The sequence below is a fragment of the Mustela lutreola genome, chromosome 8 (assembly GCF_030435805.1).
Source record: "Mustela lutreola isolate mMusLut2 chromosome 8, mMusLut2.pri, whole genome shotgun sequence".
Taxonomy (NCBI): Eukaryota; Metazoa; Chordata; class Mammalia; order Carnivora; family Mustelidae; genus Mustela; species Mustela lutreola.
Genome location: NC_081297.1, coordinates 20,823,929 through 20,842,489, shown reverse-complemented (window position 1 = coordinate 20,842,489; position 18,561 = coordinate 20,823,929). Strand labels below are relative to the sequence as shown.

General features: G+C 36.1%; 1 protein-coding gene across 1 annotated transcript in view; it reads left to right on the top strand.

Annotated features, from left to right (window-relative positions):
* The window catches only part of PLXDC2 (plexin domain containing 2), a 475,164-nt gene that overhangs the window by 364,923 nt on the left and 91,680 nt on the right, over window positions 1-18,561 (top strand). Inside the window, exon 10 of the mRNA XM_059183993.1 lies at window positions 14,091-14,151. Coding sequence (XP_059039976.1) covers window positions 14,091-14,151 — 61 coding nt within the window. The remainder of the gene's footprint in view (window positions 1-14,090; window positions 14,152-18,561) is intronic.

Sequence of the window (18,561 nt, the reverse complement as noted above, 5' to 3'; positions counted from 1 at the left end):
AGAAAAGTTGAAATATGACTATGTCTTATTTCTTGATATGAAAATACTACTTAAGATATTTATGAAATTTTCTTAATGCTAAAGAGCTTATTTACTGTCACGTCCTGAGTCAGAGATCTAACCTTACCCTGCCCAGAATTTTCAGAGAAATTTTATGATAGGAATCCTGTCTTTGGTGGAAGAGTGCAGAAAATCCAGTAATTCAACAATGTGTAGAATAGTCCAGTTATTTCTTTTTTTTTTTTAAGATTTTATTTATTTATTATGAGAGACAGAGGCAGAGGGAGGAACCAGCTCTCCAAAGACTTGAACCTAGGACTGTAGGATCACGACCTGAGTCAAAGGCAGACACATAACTGACTGAGCCACACAGGCATCCCTATTTCTTTGGTTCTAAGAACATCTAGAATAGCACTACTCTAAAAATGTATCTTTTTATATAAGTTTAGGGCAAGCCGACTTAAGCTCTTACCGATTATTAGGGAAAGCAAAAGAAGGATGTTTCAGGATAAAATAAGATTTATTGGTTGAACAAGATTAGCTTTCAAATTTTCCTTTTCTGAGCTACTGTGAAGGGAATTTGCCAATTCTGGATAGTGAGATTCATTTTTCTTCTCCTTCCTTGAGAGCCACTCCCCCCCCCCCCCAATCTCTAGAATGTTTCCTTCAGTGACAATTCACAGTCAAGGGGGAATAGTACTCTCCAAGAATCGTGATGTTGGCTGCAATGATAGTCTGTCCTAAAAACACACAGGTTTTATAGTCCTAAAATAACATCACTGACCACCAGGTAAGACCTCTGTATTGACCCGTGCCCTGAGCAGAATTCGTCTTTCCCTCCGCTGCACTTCGCTAGCGCACAAGTTTATTTTATCGTTGCCCAGATTTTCTGCCACTGCTGCTGTCCAACCACATGAGCTTCGAAAGCAAGGACAGGGAATTTGTTTTAAGTGTGAGAATGCTTTACATAGAGAGGTGCTTAACATAATTCTAATAGCTACCTTTTATTCTGTATTTACTAAGTGTCAGGCATCACATGAAAACCATCATTTCCACTAACCTCTTTTAATTCACTGATCTCATCCTATCCTTGGTCTGTAAAGGACCATCCAGAGGTAAGTGTTCAGGTCCCTGTTTCATCGATTTAGGAAATGAGAAATGAGGAAGGTTAAGGAGCTTAGCCCAGGTCACAAAGCTAGAAACTGGTTTAAATTTTGGTGGAGCCATGATTTAAAGTAATTTTTTTTTTTTTTTTTTTTTTTTTAAGACAGAAGGTTAGAGAGATGGAGAGAAAAAAAAAAAGAAATGCTAGGGTTGAAATTTTTCTTAAATCTCTCATGCCTAACGTTAGCACATGTAACTTTGCTAAGTAATCTAAAGCCAATATTCATCAGGAAAGGGGAAAAGACCCTTCCCTTGCCTACCAAATGGGTCTTATTAGCTAATTTACACTAACCTCTTTCAAAATTTATTTTAATAGTTTGTTGTAAAAGATATATACGAAGTTTCCTTTAACAATAATTGAGATTATATTTGTGCAAAGTGCACAATTGGCAAGAAAGAGTCCTCAGGAAAAAAAAAATAAAAACTAGGAATTGGGAAAAAATAATAAAAATAGCACATAATGTTCTAAGGGGGGGGGATTTGTGAATAATCCATTAAAATTGCATCCAGCAAAAATGGCGTATAAAGGGTTTATTCTCAGAGGAGAATTAGTCCTGTATCGCTTTTTTCTGTGTCAAGTTTTCTACTCATATATCAAAGATGGAGTGTAAGTAGACCTCTGCACACCTCAGACTCATGCACTCGGCGTATGAAAAGAGACAGTAATCCTTGATGCCATATTTCAAAGGCATGGGTATAAAATACTTCAGAGACTCAAATTTTAGTATGCAAGCTTAAACTTGGGTTGTCTAAAATAACCAAGTGAGCAAGAACATGCCCATGAAAGGAGAGAAATATACAAGAAAATTGACCAAAAGGCCTGACTGTAGTCGAACACAGTATTTGTAAATAGAGATGCCTGAGACGTGTGTCCACATGCCCGGTTTTTTCGGGACAGGTGGGTGTAGGCCTGTTGTCCCCAGGCCCGTTTCTTTCTGTCTCCTCCCCCCACTCTCAAAAGTGTAGTGGTTGCCCTCCTCCCTAATATCGCCCTGAGAATCCTTCTAACTGCATTTGTATATTGGGACCTGAGGCAGAGCTAGAATCCCTACGTAAGTTCCACTCTCCTCCACAAAGGAATTCCTGTGACACAGACCATAGGGCCCCACAAGCCTGAACTATTTACTATCTAACCTTTTGTAGGAAAAGTTTCCCAGATCAATGGAGGACATATAACAAACACAATTAATGGGAAAAAAGCAAAATATGTATTCTCAATAAATTACCTTAGAAGCAAACATTGACTATCTGGTTATGTCACTGAAGTAACAGCGACACTGGGATAAATCGGGTAATTCTAATGATTATCACCTAAGGAAACTCTGGGCAGTTACTGAAGGACCTCATCAGACTAACATGATAGTGTGTAAGAATAAATACTAAAAAAAGATTTTGAAGACCGAATTGATGGATCTTGTGAGCTGGGAGAATAATATGACGATTCAGGTCTACATATCATTCTGCATATGTCTATATAGCTTTTGCTATAAATATATATATATTTTTTTAATCTGGCTTAAAGGGGTGTGCTCTGAAATACTAAGTCAGTTTCATGAAAAGCAAATTTGAAGAGATAAACCACGTATCCAAGGAGGTTTCTGTTAACATAAGGTGACACTAACTGTATTTTATGAAGCAGAAAATTGCTTCACACCCAAATTCTTAAAATCCTTCTCTCTTTTTTTGCTGCCTTTAATAAGACATAGAACATTTGTACACATGAGCTGCATAAAACTCTAATAGAATTAGCATTTAGTAATTTGGTATTTTATATGCCTGGCATATCTGATGTAGAATAAAGCAAGGAAATAAGGAAGCAGAACACTGTTTTATGACCAGAATCATTCCCTAAAGTGGAATGAGTTTACTAATACATTAGTAGTAGTCTGCAGAAAGAACCAGGGCAATCTTAGAACAGACCCTTCCAGTGGAGCTCACAGATTTGTAAGGAGAGAATAATAAAAACTGAAAAAGAAGACAAAGTTTTATATACTAAAAGCCACTGCTAAAAATATACATAGTATTTTCTTAAGCATTGATATTACAACTCACACTTCAAGAGGCAACTTGAACTCAGCTACGTAGATATGCATATTATGTATCTCAAAATTGTCTCACATGTAGTTTTAAAATAATAAGAAAACCATTGCAGCAAACTCTAAAAGTCTTGGAAGTGTTTCCACCAAAATCAATTTACTTTTACTTGGCATTATCACACTTAAGACTTTAGAAGATGACACTGAATTTATCACGAGCTGAAGATACAAATGGAGAAATATGATGTTCTTTAATCAGAATAAACTAATGAAAGGGAACAATGACTCTTCAAGGTTGAATGATTAATATAAACGAATATGGACCACTACAAGTATATAAAAGGTATTCTATTTTAACTCAGATCCTAGAAAAGTTATTTCACAAATATAATATCTTTTGAAGAATAAATGTGCATTATCAAAAAATCATTAAACAAATATCTTTTAAGAAACAGTGCTCTGCTGGTCAGGTGTTATTATCTGACATTATAATGCCTTAAATTACATTTTCTTGGCAATACAGAGAGAAAAAGAAAAAAATGCTTCTTTTCTTGGAGTTCCTGTCAATGTTATATTATCATATTTTAAATGAGCTCATAGTACTTGTCTGAAAGATTTAGTTACATTGTAAAATATAGCAATAACAAGCCTAGATTAATTAATGGGGTGAGGTGTACAAATGATTTAATATCATGATTTCCAACCTTTTTCTTCTCAAGCTAGAGAAACATTTTTGAAAAATGAAACTCCAAATACAAAACAGATAAAATTAGATCCGGCTGGAGGTTCATAGCCATGCCCTCCCATCTCCTTCTCGCCCAGGACATCAGTCATTGAAGGCCTCTGCGACAGCAAATGCTGAACTCTGGGCAAAGCTTGAAAATCTGTGATTAATGCAGGTTTTCCTGGTTAGAAATACCAACCTTCCTAAAGCAACCTCTTTCTGAAGACTATTTGCAAGGACCCAAACCTACTGAGATTAGAAACACTTAATCTCTTTAGCAATGAGAGAGACAGAAGAGAGAGAGGCCTGCTGCTGTCTGCATCCATTTATTGGTTACTCTTCCCGAAAAGATGGTAACAAATGTAATGGTCTCTTGTATCCCTTATAGTTCTTTGCTAAATGTTTATGGTTCAAATGGGGGTAAAGTTCATGCTTTGGTTCTCTAAGAGACGAGAAAGGCCATCTTTTTTTTTTTTTAAGATTTTATTTATTTATTTGACAGACAGAGATCACAAGTAGGCAGAGAGGCAGGCAGAGAGAGAGGAGGAAGCAGGCTCCCCGCTGAGCAGAGAGCCCGATGTGGGACTCGATCCCAGGACGCTGGGATCATGACCCGAGCTGAAGGCAGAGGCTTTATCCCACTGAGCCACCCAGGCGCCCCTAGAAAGGCCATCTTTATCCGTTTCTCTGCAGATTTCAGCCTTCTAAGGAAAATTCTGAAGCTATATATCAGAACTTAAATTAGGACAAAGACCCTTTTTTTTTGGGGGGGGGGATGAGACTATTGGCTCATCAGAGGGATTTCTAGTTCCTTGCCCGAGTCTAACTTTGTTATTTTGGCAGAACAGAGGTAACTTAATTCATGCATCGTAGATGTTCCTCAGGAAGGCAGACAACACTGAAAGACCAGCAGCCATTAATCTGAGCTCCATGGAATTAAAGTTTATTGGTGAAAGGAGTCTTTATATTTCTTTTTCTCAGCCAACCTCAAAGTAAAAGTCACTGCTCTGTCCACTTTTATGCATTGGAAGGTTCCATTTAAGTATAACACTTGATATGAAGCCAAGAGAGTTGAAGAAAGGGTGTCAAAAATTGGAATCTTGAAACCTCCAGTAGTTTCATTTGTGACTGTTAACTTCAATAGCTCACAGCCATGAGGAGCAAATTTTTTTTTTCCTTTCCCACAAGATTCAACTCTCACTTCTGTTGTACCAAGATAGCGAAGTGGAATGCTTGGCAAGAATGTTTAGATTCTGAAAATTCATTCATCAAAAAGAGAATATTTCTCCTCTTTGTTTAAGATCCTTTGCTTTTGTGGCTAATGAAGCTAGCTGTGTCAGGGCTTGCAGAATATCATACATTTTTGGTTATAGATTAGGTTATTTTTTTCAGTAAACACTCGTGACCAGTGCTAAGGGCCATGGAGGATAAAAAAGCATAAAATAGCTCACATTTATTGAGCACTTACTATGTCAAACACCGAAAGGCACTTTGTCTATATTATCCTGTTTAGTTCTCACCAAAACACAGGGAAGGTTGATTTCACAATCTCCATTTTACAGAAACTGAATCTCCAATAATAACTTGCCATGGCTCACAGAGTCAAGACCTGAATCCAGTCTTATGTATTCGATTTTAAACTCAAGTTCTTTCCATGGAAGTAATAAAGCCTTCAGTTTCTGCAGTAGTCAGATGCAAATAATCCTGAGGAATATTGCCTGGCTGAGCTGAGAATTACTTAACTAACCGTCTTTAAACACATGTCAACTATTAACTTGCTCCAACACTTTCCGTAACCTTGACTTCCTTCCCTTTCTTTTCCCCAGATTCCCATATTAAAGGAGACAGCATTTTGTTTTGTTTTTCTGAAAATGCCCCAGTAGCATGTTGAAAATTACTAAGCCAGTGATTAATTATTAATTCACGTCTAGAGAATCCATTATTCTTAGTGCCCGGTTTCTGAAAAGGAGTCGCGTGTGGCAGGGGAAGTTTTCTTCTCTAACGTGAGACAAGGAGCTGTGCTCTCAGTTTCTTCAGGATGTGCTAATATGATGCCTGGATAAAAGACCTCAGAGTTGCACATTTAGTTAGGTGGAAAATAACATTGTTTTTTGACTGGAATTCTCACATTAGAACCACACATTCTAAAAGCTATAAGATTATTAATTTCACTCTTAGAAAAAAGTACCAATGATATAATCTTCCTTTCCTAAAATAAAAACTCTGTGGCATCTTACTGATGTATATATATTTGGAAGACACAAAATAAAACTATTTAATTGTCTTAGCAGTCTTTCTTCAATTACCATTCCTCAGCCTCAGATTTTCATTTATCTTCTTTAAAAGTTATAGTGTTTTAAAGGAGTTGGAAATCTTTCATAAATAAGGAACCAAATTGTTAAAACGTGTTTTCAGCCAGACTCAGAGTAGTTGCCAAAGACATATTTAAGATCAGTGAAGAAATATTGTCTTCATAATGTTGGGATAACAAGTTTGATCTTAAATGGTAATAGCCCCTAGTAAACTGAAGACTTCATCTCTCACTGTATAACTTTTATTGGATAACAAATGTTGTGTCCTCAGGTGAAGTGCTGTAACCTTGATCGGGAGTTGCACTCGGGGGAAGAAGGATAAACCTCCATCGTGGCACTTCCTTCAGAAGGCAGTGTCGGTTAGATCTCATAGAAGGGAAAGCACCAAGGAAACCCAACAGCTACTCTCCTCTTCAAATCCTAGAGCAGATTAGTTCTGAAACTGACTATGCTGACAGATGCTTTATGACCTGGTTTCGTGCGGTAATATGTACCATCCCAGGGTTTTATAAAGGGAAATCCCTCAACTTTAATATTTTTGGTAGCCTTCAATTTCCACCCCACTCAAAAAGTTTATCCACTTAAGTCTAAACATTTAACTCTAAGATATCCTTTTGGTTTTTGCTGACTTTTTCATTCTAGTTGTAAAATCATTACTTTTCAATCTTCTGAAATCATAATGAATATTACTTTGTGTCTCTGATGAGGGTCGTTATGAGACTCAGCTGTTCACTAATTCTTCTGTAATCTGGTATGGCTGCCTTCTTTTTGCCACTTAATCAAGGTATGAGTTAACTTCTCATTTTATTTTGCATTCATATAGGAAAGACCCAAGACAGGAAGCAATTACGGATTTGATTTGACGGTCTCCAAAAACTTCACTTTTCGGATTCTGGCTTCTCCTTGCCTCTTCAGTTGTGTAGTACCTTGTTGATTAGAAGTGATGAGAGTAGACATTTTGTCTTGTCTCTGATCTTGGGAAGAAAGCATTCACTCTTTCATGATTACATGTGATGTTAGCTGTAGATTACGCATAGATATCCTGTATTATTTAAGAGTATAGAATTTTGAAAACCCCAATAGTTAGGAATCAAAAACCACAGAATTGAAATAATTAAAATGTGGCCAAATAATAAATTGTATGGTTTAAAGAAATATTTTAATGCAATTAATAGAACTGGTAGCTTTAGAGGGAAAAATATTTGATAAAATCTAACATTTTTTTCTAAGTAAAAAAGCAGATTGAGACAGAAGGAAGTATATTAACATAACAATAAGTATTACTTAACAAAAATGGAAAAAAAATATACTGAACATTGACGCTCCAGAGACATTCCAATTAAAATAAAGAAGAAAGGAAAAATATGATTACTGTGTAGTAGAATTCTGTATTTCTGGTTAAAGCACAGGGAGAAGAAAGTTAAATATAACACGACTGTTGGAAAGGAGAAGCAACATTATTATTTGTAAATAAAGGTACCAGTTACAAAATAACTACAAAATAACTACACAAAAATCAATAACTATAAAATAACTACATAAAAATCAATAACTTTCTATGTCAGAAATAACCATTAGAAAACACAATGATTGAAACTCCTTAATAATAGCAGAAATAGATAAAGTAATTACTAACAGATTTATTGTGTAGGCCCTATATAAAGGAAACAATTAAAGTTTGATGAGGCACTTAAAAGAACACCTGAAAAAACATTTTAATAGATGGAAAGCTAGAATGTAGTAAGATGTCAGTTATTTCCACATTCTATCAAATTCACAATAGGACTGTTATTTGGAACATCAAAATGTGATTGTAAAAATCACAGAAAAGAATAAATGAGTGAAACTACTCAAGAAAAAATTTAAAATAAGATCAATGAAGGAAGACTTAAAAACTAGGTATTAAATCATGTTATAAAAAACTATAAACTATATATAAACTATAAAAACTATAAAAAACTAGGTTTTAAATGATGAAACCATTATAGGAATTATACAAGAAGGAACAAAGCAATTAATGAAAGAGTGTGTAATTTAAGAAATTTAAGAAATAGAGCTTAGCATATGAGTTTATTATGTAAGAAAACAGGCAGTTCCAAACAATGGATAAAGATCTATTCAACAGGGGCCCCTGGGTGGCTCAGTCAGTAAGCATCTGCCTTGGGCTCAGGTCATGATCACAGGGCTCTGGGATCCATGCCCTCAAGCCCCAAGTTGATTAAGCCCCTAGAGCCCCCAATTAGTTGAATCCCTTGAGCCCTGTGTTGGTTGGTTGGCTGGTCGGGTTATAAAATTATGTAAAATTTCATAATTTGTCCCACAATATTATCTCTGTAATACAATACTGTTTAGTTAGGTTCATCTGCTATTCCTAGAGCTCTATCCAATGAGTGGTTCAGGCATGAAAATTCTGGAGAATTTTAAGATCCGGTTTCTCAATTTTAGAAGTAGACTCATCTATTTCATGTCTGAGCCCAATTGGGAAAAACAGGAATGCCCTATAAGGGAAATAAGAATTCTTTAACTTATTTTTTATTAAGAACAATTATTATAATCAATATTCTAAATTTTATGAACATCTTTCCAATTAAATTTTTTAGTATTTTAAGACAAAATTATTTCCTCATATCTTACAGTTTCATACTACCTATCACCTATTTTACCCAATGATAAAATGTGTTATTAGTTATAATCATGGCTGGTTATCATTATATATCATCATACTCGTTTCTCATCTAAAATACTTCTGCTTCTTTTTAAAGCATCTTTCCATTTCGTTGATGCTGTAGGATCATATTTCTGCAGACTATGAAATTTACTAAATGAACAATTGACTTTTACATTAAGATAACACACCTTGTTAAATACACATAAGGACCATTTAAATCATGAGACACCTTGATAAGGTATTTGCCCTCGTCTTAGAATTTTACAGGTCTCTATTTTTTATATAATAATACAAAACAGAGGCCAGCAAATTACCGGAAGTGGACCAAATTTAACCCACTTCCTGTTTTTGTAAGTAAAATTTTATTGGAATATAGCCACACGCATTTCTTAGGAATTTGTGGCTGCTTTTGACCTGTAATGGCAGGGGTGAGTAGGTAGAACAGAAACTATACAGCCTGCAAAGCCTAAAATATTTACTGCCTGGTCCTTTTTCAGAAAACATTTGCTGACTCCTGATTTAGAACTAATTCCTAACCAAGTCTTAAGATTCTGTGACATTTCTTTCCTAACTTCTCTTTTGCAGATGTTTCATCTCAATGGTAAAATGACATGTGTTTAATTGTGCAGTACAAGATGCACTTTATGTCTAACCCTTATGTATGTATTTTAACTTACTCTACTTCCTTCACCTGAATATATTACCCTTGCAAAATAAGTCATATTTCTGAAACCCTTTCTACAGAACTAAAATAAGTTAGAGAAGAGACAAAATTTACACTTTAATCTCTCGATTGGATAGATGCTGCAAACCAGGAGAGTATTCTTTGTTTTCTAGGCTGACTTAATGAATGGGGTTCACTTAACATGGCTCCTGGGGACTATGAAATCAACACCCCATTGAAACTGAGGGGAGAACACTATGATTAATTTGAAGTACAGCTCTCTATCAATTTGTTTTGGAAATAGGTAATGCTGAGATGAAGGGAATAACTTGAAATTTTTTTAAAAAAATGGAAACCTATCATACTTAGGAGTTCAGACTTCATTGAAATGAATTTTTGAGGAATATTTACAAAACCACGTACTCTCTGTGTGTCTATAAATATTGCATAAATATTTGACCTGTGTTTGAAAGCAACTTAGACTTTCTCTCCTACAATTCTGTAATACTAAGTCCCAAATGCGATGATAAAGGACTTTACATATAGAACACATTTCACATTAGTATGGTACACAGAATTAATTCCTAGATAATTAATAAATAATAAAAATAATACATAATAAACAATAATAAATAATGTTGTCTCTAAAATGAAAATCTCACTCATTTTCAACAGTTGTCAATCTTGCTACACATATACTACAAAAACATATAGCAGTATTAAAAACAGCTGATATTTACTAAATGTTGACTATGTACCAAACACTATTTTAGTCCTTGCATAACCTCCCTTACCTCATTTTACAGATGAGGAAACAAGCTTAGATAGGAAAAATAACTTGCCTAAGATCTCATTCTTGTTTTTTTCCCAAGCCAAAATTTCAACTCTAGTGGTTTGACTCTAACCCCCCTTTGAACCATGTACTGCCAAGTCTAAAATAAGCTAAAAACAACCAATCAGAGTGTAATAATAGACCCTAGCACTTGATATAAGGGGCTGGGGGTCACTGAGAAGGGGTTGCTGACTCTTAGTGGGAAAAAAGAAGATGCTCCTTAGAAGAGACAGACTGGAGTTGAACTGGATTTACTAACTAGAGACAAAGAAGGTATTCCAGAAGTAAGTAATAGCGAGTTCAAAGGCAGAGATGAAAGAGCACAGCACATTCGGGCAGGGGCGCTAAGGGGCAGGAGAACAGGTCTTAGAGGATGGACAGGAGCATTGGCAAGGGGCCTGCCAGTGGACATTTCAAACCGGAAATCAGTGAATTCAGTGTGGTAAGAATCACCTGGGGTGCCTTGTTTACAATGAAAATTGCTGGACCGAACCTACCAGAGAATCTTACTCAGCTACATTCATGAATTTGCTTTCAACAGCAATACAAGGTGATTCCGGTGTAGGAGAGAGCCTCTTTGCTAACTAACAGTGTTAAGAATGTCAGGAAATCAATATGCTGGAGCATAATATGGCTAATATCATTGGGTCTTAGGAAAAACAATGCAGCAGCTCAGTGGAGAGAGGAAAGTGTTTTTAAAGAGGATATTTGAGGGTTTTTTTAGAATTCAGAGATAATAGAAAGGCGATTTTTCTTAGAGGCTTGTAACACACTCACACACACACCCTTTTGTTTATAATTGCTTTCAGATACAATATAGATTACTAGGTTAGAAAAGAGACCAAAAATTCCGCGTCCAGTTGTGTTAATTTTCTAAATTACAAAAATGTGAGTTTTAAAAAAATGTATGCGTTTTCAAATCATATGTTTTAATGTTTTGCCATTCTTAGTCCTTCATGCCCTAGCAATTAGTAAACTGTAGATCAGTTAATAGGGAATCAATTGTGAATAAATGAATGAATTACTTAATAGAATCAGGTATTTTCAGGGGAACCTAATTTCACACAATATAACTCGGGGCTTATATAATAAATCAAGCAAAATGCACTGTTTCTGTACTTTTCCTAGGATTAATTTAACAACCTAAAGGGCTAATTGCTTAAGGTGAAATTTTGGCTGACCCGTAAATTTAAGATATGGTACTGTCTCATTAAAATATAAAAGTTACTAATTCCCACTGGCTTTGAATATAACCGGAATAGAGCGACATAGTGAAAACAAACTGCGTTTAAAACAAACAAACAAACAAACTGCGTTTTAAACATTATCTGTTCCATTTATTTACTTGTAGCTCTCAAAATGACTTGTGATTAGGTCCCTCCCAAAATATATTTTTTTAGAAAATCGATATATCCCCATTGCAAAAGGGAATGTCAATACATGTTTCAATATTTAAACAAGCTTGAAAGGACAAAAAGGGGAAGAGGGACCAGCCATCTACCTCATCTGGAATTAAACAGGCTCCAAATGTTAGAATCTCTTTAGGTAACCAGAGAGGGCCTTGACCAACTGGGGATTCTCAAACTTGGGATGCCAGATCACACACTGATGTTTATTCCACACTTAAGTTTATTCAACACAGATGGTAGGCATAAAAGAGCAGAGCTCTAATGGATCATGTCTGGGCAAAATGATAGATATGGTCTTCTTTGTTGACAGTAGAGATGTTTTCACATTCCAATTGAATTAAATTATGCTCATCCATGCCATGGTACATAATCTCTGGCGAGTGTTCTTAGAAAAAGTCATCATCGTGTAGACTCATTGCAAAACAAGTGAAAAAAAGTTGCGAAGTAGTACTATAAGAAAACATAAGACAAAAGTTGAATGACCTCCATGAATTTTGAAAAATATATAGTATCTATATTAACATTCATAAATATAGATTTTTATATCATATATAAATATATACTTCGATATTAAAATTCAGGGGTTATGTAAATCCTTAATTTTAACAGAATAGTAAAAATATTTTTAATTTCTAATATGAAAAAGAAATCATATGTTAGATCATGTGTTAGGTATGATTTTATATGATTCAGTCCTAACTTTAAAATGTTCCTAATCAGGGCACCTGTATGTCTCAGTTGATTGAGCGCCTGCCTTCAGCCTGGTTCATGATCCCGGGGTCCTGGGATTGAGCCCCATGTCAGGGTCCCTGCTTAGGAGGGAGCCTGCTTTGCCCTCTCCCTCTGCTTCTCCCCCTGCTTGTGCTCTCTCTCTCTCAAATAAAATCTTATAAAAGATTTTTTTAATATTCACAATCAAGTTTGGTAAATAAGACATATGCACGTGAAGTTTTATATAAAAGGGAAAGTTAAATAGTAAAATCAGATGTGATCAGAGCAGTTATGAAGCTTTATCAAAATGGACTCTAGGTAGTAATTTCTGGGTCTTAAAAATATAAATGGACCATATAACTGGTTAGATAAGGAGGGCAGAAAATTATTCCAATCAAGGAAGAGAGTAGGACTAAACAAAATCTTATTAAGCCAATGTTTGTTGATTTAGACCATTTAGAGATAACATAGGCATACTGATGTTAGGAGTTTACGAACACACATTTGGATTCACTGATTCACTAGAAGGACTCACAGAACTCCAAAAAGCTGTTTAACTCAAGGTGGCCATTTGTTACAGCAAAAGGATACAGATTAAAAATCAGTAAAAGTGAAAAGTACGTAAGGTAGAGTCCATAAGAAACCAGGCACAAGCTTCCAATTGTCTTCTCCCAGTAGAGCTGTAGAGACAGCACTTATGTCCCCCAACAGCAATTTGAGAAAACACACCAAGTGTCGCCAACCAAGGAAGCCTACTCATGCTTTTTGTGTCCAGGGTTTTTATTGAGGGGCAGTCAGATAGGGATGAATTTCTCTATGACTATTCTCATCTCTAGTCCCCAGTCCCTCCAAGAGGTCAAACTGATACAGTATGATCCCAGTACCCAGGTGCATAAAAACAGCCATTCAGCATAAAGCATATTATTAGCATAAACTATCTTGCATAGCCCAACACCCAAGATACACAAAGTCAATCTTATCAGGTGAGATATCCCAAGGGCTTGGAGGTTATCTATAGGCAGCCAGAAAAGGATCAGTTTCTTCTTTGAAATAGGAGAGTTTGAACACCTCAACCTGCTGAGTTAACCCTTTCCTTCACAGTAGAGAGTTTGAGTGACTATGGGTCTTAAAAAAAAATTAAGGAAAACAAAGAGCTCTGAAATCCTAAAAAATGATACCTGCAAAACATTTGTCTATATCCATTTGTTTTGGTAATGAGAAAGAAAATGTATAACTAAAAAGAAAACCAACTTCATAGAATAACAACTGGCCTGGGTCTTGGGGACCCAGGTGTTCTGCATGGTGTACAGGACATCAGTGGAATAATCTGTGGCCATGAGTAATCCTAATAGCATGACTATCTAAGGAGTGAGCTGTTACTCACCATGCTATAAATATTTCACTGCTGCTCCAGTTAACAGTTCTAGAAAAGAAAGTTTATGTTGTGCTAAACTGAAAATTTGAGAATGAACTACTTACCAATCTTTTTCTTTTCATTTCTTCCCCCCTGCCCTGCCCCTTGTGCACCCCTTTACTTTCTTTTCTGAACTGCAATGTGTCCTCTCTGAAGATGTTCCAGTGGATTCGATCGCCATCGGCAGGACTGGGTGGACAGTGGATGCCCTGAAGAGGTACACATGCTTTTTCATGACAAGATTCCTAGGGCCCAGCTGTCATATAGAGTTGCTACATCTTAATGAAAATGACATCTAATTTAACAAAAATATCCAGGAATTATCAAGCCCTTAATATGTGCCACATATTGGGCTTAACTCTTTACCTGTATTATCTCGATTTAGTCTTATATCCTTCCTTAGACCTGGGAGTGTTATTGACTCATATTATCAAGAGGAGAAGAGGAAGGGGAGAGGGGAGATGGTGGGGATGGGGGCAACAAAGGGTAGCAGAGTTAGATGTATGGCTAGGAAATAGAACCGGAATCCAAATCTTATAAGCCAAAGGTAGCTCTCTTAAACACTTGCTGCTTTTTAAGATCTCGGAAACTGTTGTTCATCTCTTTAGCTCAAAGTAACAAAACCAACAGTACGGATGAAGAGACTACTTTTGCAAATTGATGTAAAATCAGTCAGAAATGGTATAACAAGGAAACAGTAACCCCGAGACAAACGTGATGGAGACAGTGATGCAGGTTTTCTCATTTAGCGAAAGCAAATCATGTCAAAGTGCTCTCTTTAAAACTAGTGGGAGACCAATGGTTATTAGAACCTTTCTTAAAAATTAAGTTTTTATTTATGATGTCCTATAAATATCTTGAGGAAGAACATCATCGAGAATATACTTGAATTTTAAGTGCAGAATTGACTATGCAGCTTTAATCAACTTTTTGACATTCATTTGGGGGATTATAGTGATATATACTAATCTATTTCACTTCACTTATGGAACAACATCATTTAAAATGAAAATATACTGCTGTAAATGTGGTTGTGTTTTCAGATTGATGTTTCTTTCATGTAATCACATTTACTTCAATGAAAATGTTGAAATTGAATAGCTATATTGTGTAAAGATCAAGAGTATAATTCAGACATCTTAATTTTCTTGCCCACCAAGAACCAAGGAAATAAAGAAGCCATCATATTTTAAACCTTCCTAAATTTATCTCTGGAGAATTTACCATGTTCTGTGGAATGTGCTGAACACTGAAATTATACATTTTTTTCAAATTACCCCCTGTTCTCAAGGAGTTCAAAGTCAAGTATCTTCAATATTCAGTGTTTCCTTTTAATTTTGTAATTAAATTGTCAATATTAATGGCTTTACAGTGAGCATTTATATTCTTCTAATACAATAAAGTCACCAACTCTCGTCCATCTTCTGTGCCTAAAAGTAGGGTTAAATTTTCTATCCGATCCTGTGAGATGAATTTTCTCCATAAGTGCAGATCCTAATATGAGCACTTATTATGTAGTATTCTAAGCACCAAAAGCATAAAAATGGAAGAAGTATGTTCAGCAGGTGGATAGACCACTGAGGCATATAGAGAAAGCCATGGCGGAGAGTAATGGTAAGGACGTGGTCTGGTTAAGTAGCTTAAGGGGAGGTTTGCTTGAGGAGAAGATATCTGAGATGATGGCTGAAAGGGTAACTGGAGCTGAGGAGAGGAGTCATGAGAACTGGGACTGGTGGGCTAACAAAGTCCTAAACATGGAAAGTTGAAGGAGTTTGGGCTTCATCCTAAAGACAAGGGAAGAAAGGAGTTTCCTCAGAAAATAAAAATTGAACTACCATATGATCCCACAGTTCCACTTCCAGGTATTTATGCCAATGAAAATGAAATACTCAAAAAGATAACAGCACCCCCATGTTCATTGCATGACTCACTACAGCCAAGATAAGGAAATATCCTAAGTGTTCATTGGTGGGTGAATGGATAAAGAAAATGTGGCGTATATGGATTAATGTACACACACACACACACACACACACTCTGAAGATTATTTAGTCATATAAAGAAAGAAATCTTGCCAGTTGTCACAATATGGATGGATTGTGAGGGCATTATGCTAAGTAAAATATGTCAGACAGAAAAGACAATACTGTATGATCTCACTTATATGTGGAATCGAAGCAAAACAAAACACAAAAAAGCAAAACCCAAATTCAAAGATAGAGAACAGATGGGTGGTTGTGGTGGGTGAAACTACAGAAGGGGCTCAAAAGGTACAAACTTCCAGTTATAAAATAAATAAGTCCTGAGGATTTAATGTACAGCATGGTGACTGTACATAAGAATAATGTGTTGCATATTTGAAAACTGTTGAAAGTAAACCTTAAAAATTCTCATCACAACAACAACAAAAAACCTTTTTGCAATTACGTTTGGTGACAGATGTAAGGTAGACTTATGGTGGTGATCATTTTGCAATGTACAGAAATATCAAATCATTATGTTATACACCTGAAACTAATTTACTGCTATGTATATATATCATTCCTCAATTAAAAAGTAACAAAGGCAAGGGAAAGGCTTTTAATCAGGGCCTTTGGAAGAATCACCCAGGCTACGGGTGAATAACAGGTTATGAGGCAAGAACCCAAGAAGTTAACTATGGATATAACCCAGGCCAAAGATGCTGGCAATCTGGGCTGCATCAGTGGGTAGAGTAGTGGTGATCACAGAGAGGGTGAGGGAAGGATTAGTAAGTAAGTGGCTGAATGGAAATGAGGACCGTGAAAGTCCTCTTTTATATCATCTATCTTTTTATTTTCCTGTGTTGCATCGTGGGAAATTTCTTCAGATCAATTTGCCAGTTTATTAATTCTGTCGTCATCTTGTTTAATGCACTGTTTAACATATCCATTGAAGTAGTGATTTCAAAAAATGTATTTTTTATTTCTGAAATTTAATTTTTTTTTTAGAATATGAAACTTGTATTTTTTTAATTTTTTTTTATTTTTTATAAACATATAGTATATTTTTATCCCCCGGGGTACAGGTATGTGAATCACCAGTTTTATACACTTCACAGCCCTCACCATAGCATATACCTTCCTCAATGTCCATAACCCAACCCCACTTCCCCCAATCCACCTCCCCCCAGCAATACTCAGTTTGTTTTGTGAGATTAAGAGTCACTTATGGTTTGTCTCCCTCCCAATCCCATCTTGCTTCATTTATTCTTCTCCGACCCCCTTAACCTCCCTTGTTGCATCTCCACTTCCTCATGTCAGGGAGATCATATGATAGTTGTCTTTCTCCGCTTGACTTATTTCTCTAAGCATGATACCCTCAAGTTCCATTCACGTAGTCACAAATGGCAAGATTTCATTTCCTTTGATGGCTGCATAGTATTCCATTGTGTATATATACCACATCTTCTTGATCCATTCATCTGTTGATGGACATCTAGGTTCTTTCCATAGTTTGGCTATTGTGGACATTGCTGCTATAAACATTCAGGTGCACTTGCCCCTTCGGATCACTATGTTTGTATCTTTAGGGTAAATACCCAGTAGTGCAATTCCTGGGTCGTAGGGTAGTTTTATTTTCAACATTTTGAGGAACCTCCATGCTGTTTTCCAGAGTGGTTGCACCAGCCTGCATTCCCTCAACAGTGTAGGAGGGTTCCCCTTTCTCCACATCCTCTCCAGCATCTGTCATTTCCTGACTTGTTAATTTTAGCCATTCTGACTGGTATGAGGTAATATCTCATTGTGGTTTTGATTTGTATTTTCCTGATGCCAAGTGATTTGAAGCACTTTTTCATGTCTCTGTTGGCCATCTGGATGTCTTTGCAGAAATGTCTGTGCATGTCCTCTGCCCATTTCTTGATTGGATTATTTGTTCTTTTGGTGTTGAGTTTGCTAAGCTCTTTAGAGATTTTGGACACTAGCCCTTTATCTGATATGTTGTTTGCAAATATCTTCTCCCATTCTGTCAGTTGTCTTTTGGTTTTGTTAACTGTTTCCATTGCTGTGCAAAAGCTTTTGATCTTGATAAAATCCCAGTAGTTCATTTTTGCCCTTGCTTCCCTTGCCTTTGGTGATGTTCCTAGGAAAATGTTGCTGCAGCCGAGGTCGAAGAGGTTGCTGCCTGTGTTCTCCTCAAGGATTTTGATGGATTCCTTTCTCACATTGAGGTCCTTCATCCATTTTTGTCTATTTTCATGTGTGGTATAAGGAAATGGTCCAATTTCATTTTTCTGCACGTGGCTGTCCAATTTTCCCAACACCATTTATTGAAGAGGCTGTCTTTTTTCCATTGGACATTCTTTCCTGCTTTGTCGAAAATTAGTTGACCATAGAGTTGAGGGTCTATTTCTGGGCTCTCTTTTCTGTTCCATTGATCTATGTGTCTGTTTTTGTGCCAGTACCATGCTGTCTTAATGATGACAGCTTTGTAGTAGAGCTTAAAGTTCGGAATTGTGATGCCACCAACTTTGGCTTTCTTTTTCAATATCCCTTTGGCTATTCGAGGTCTTTTCTGGTTCCATATAAATTTTAGGATTATTTGTTCCATTTCTTTGAAAAAGATGGATGGTACTTTGATAGGAATTGCATTAAATGTGTAGATTGCT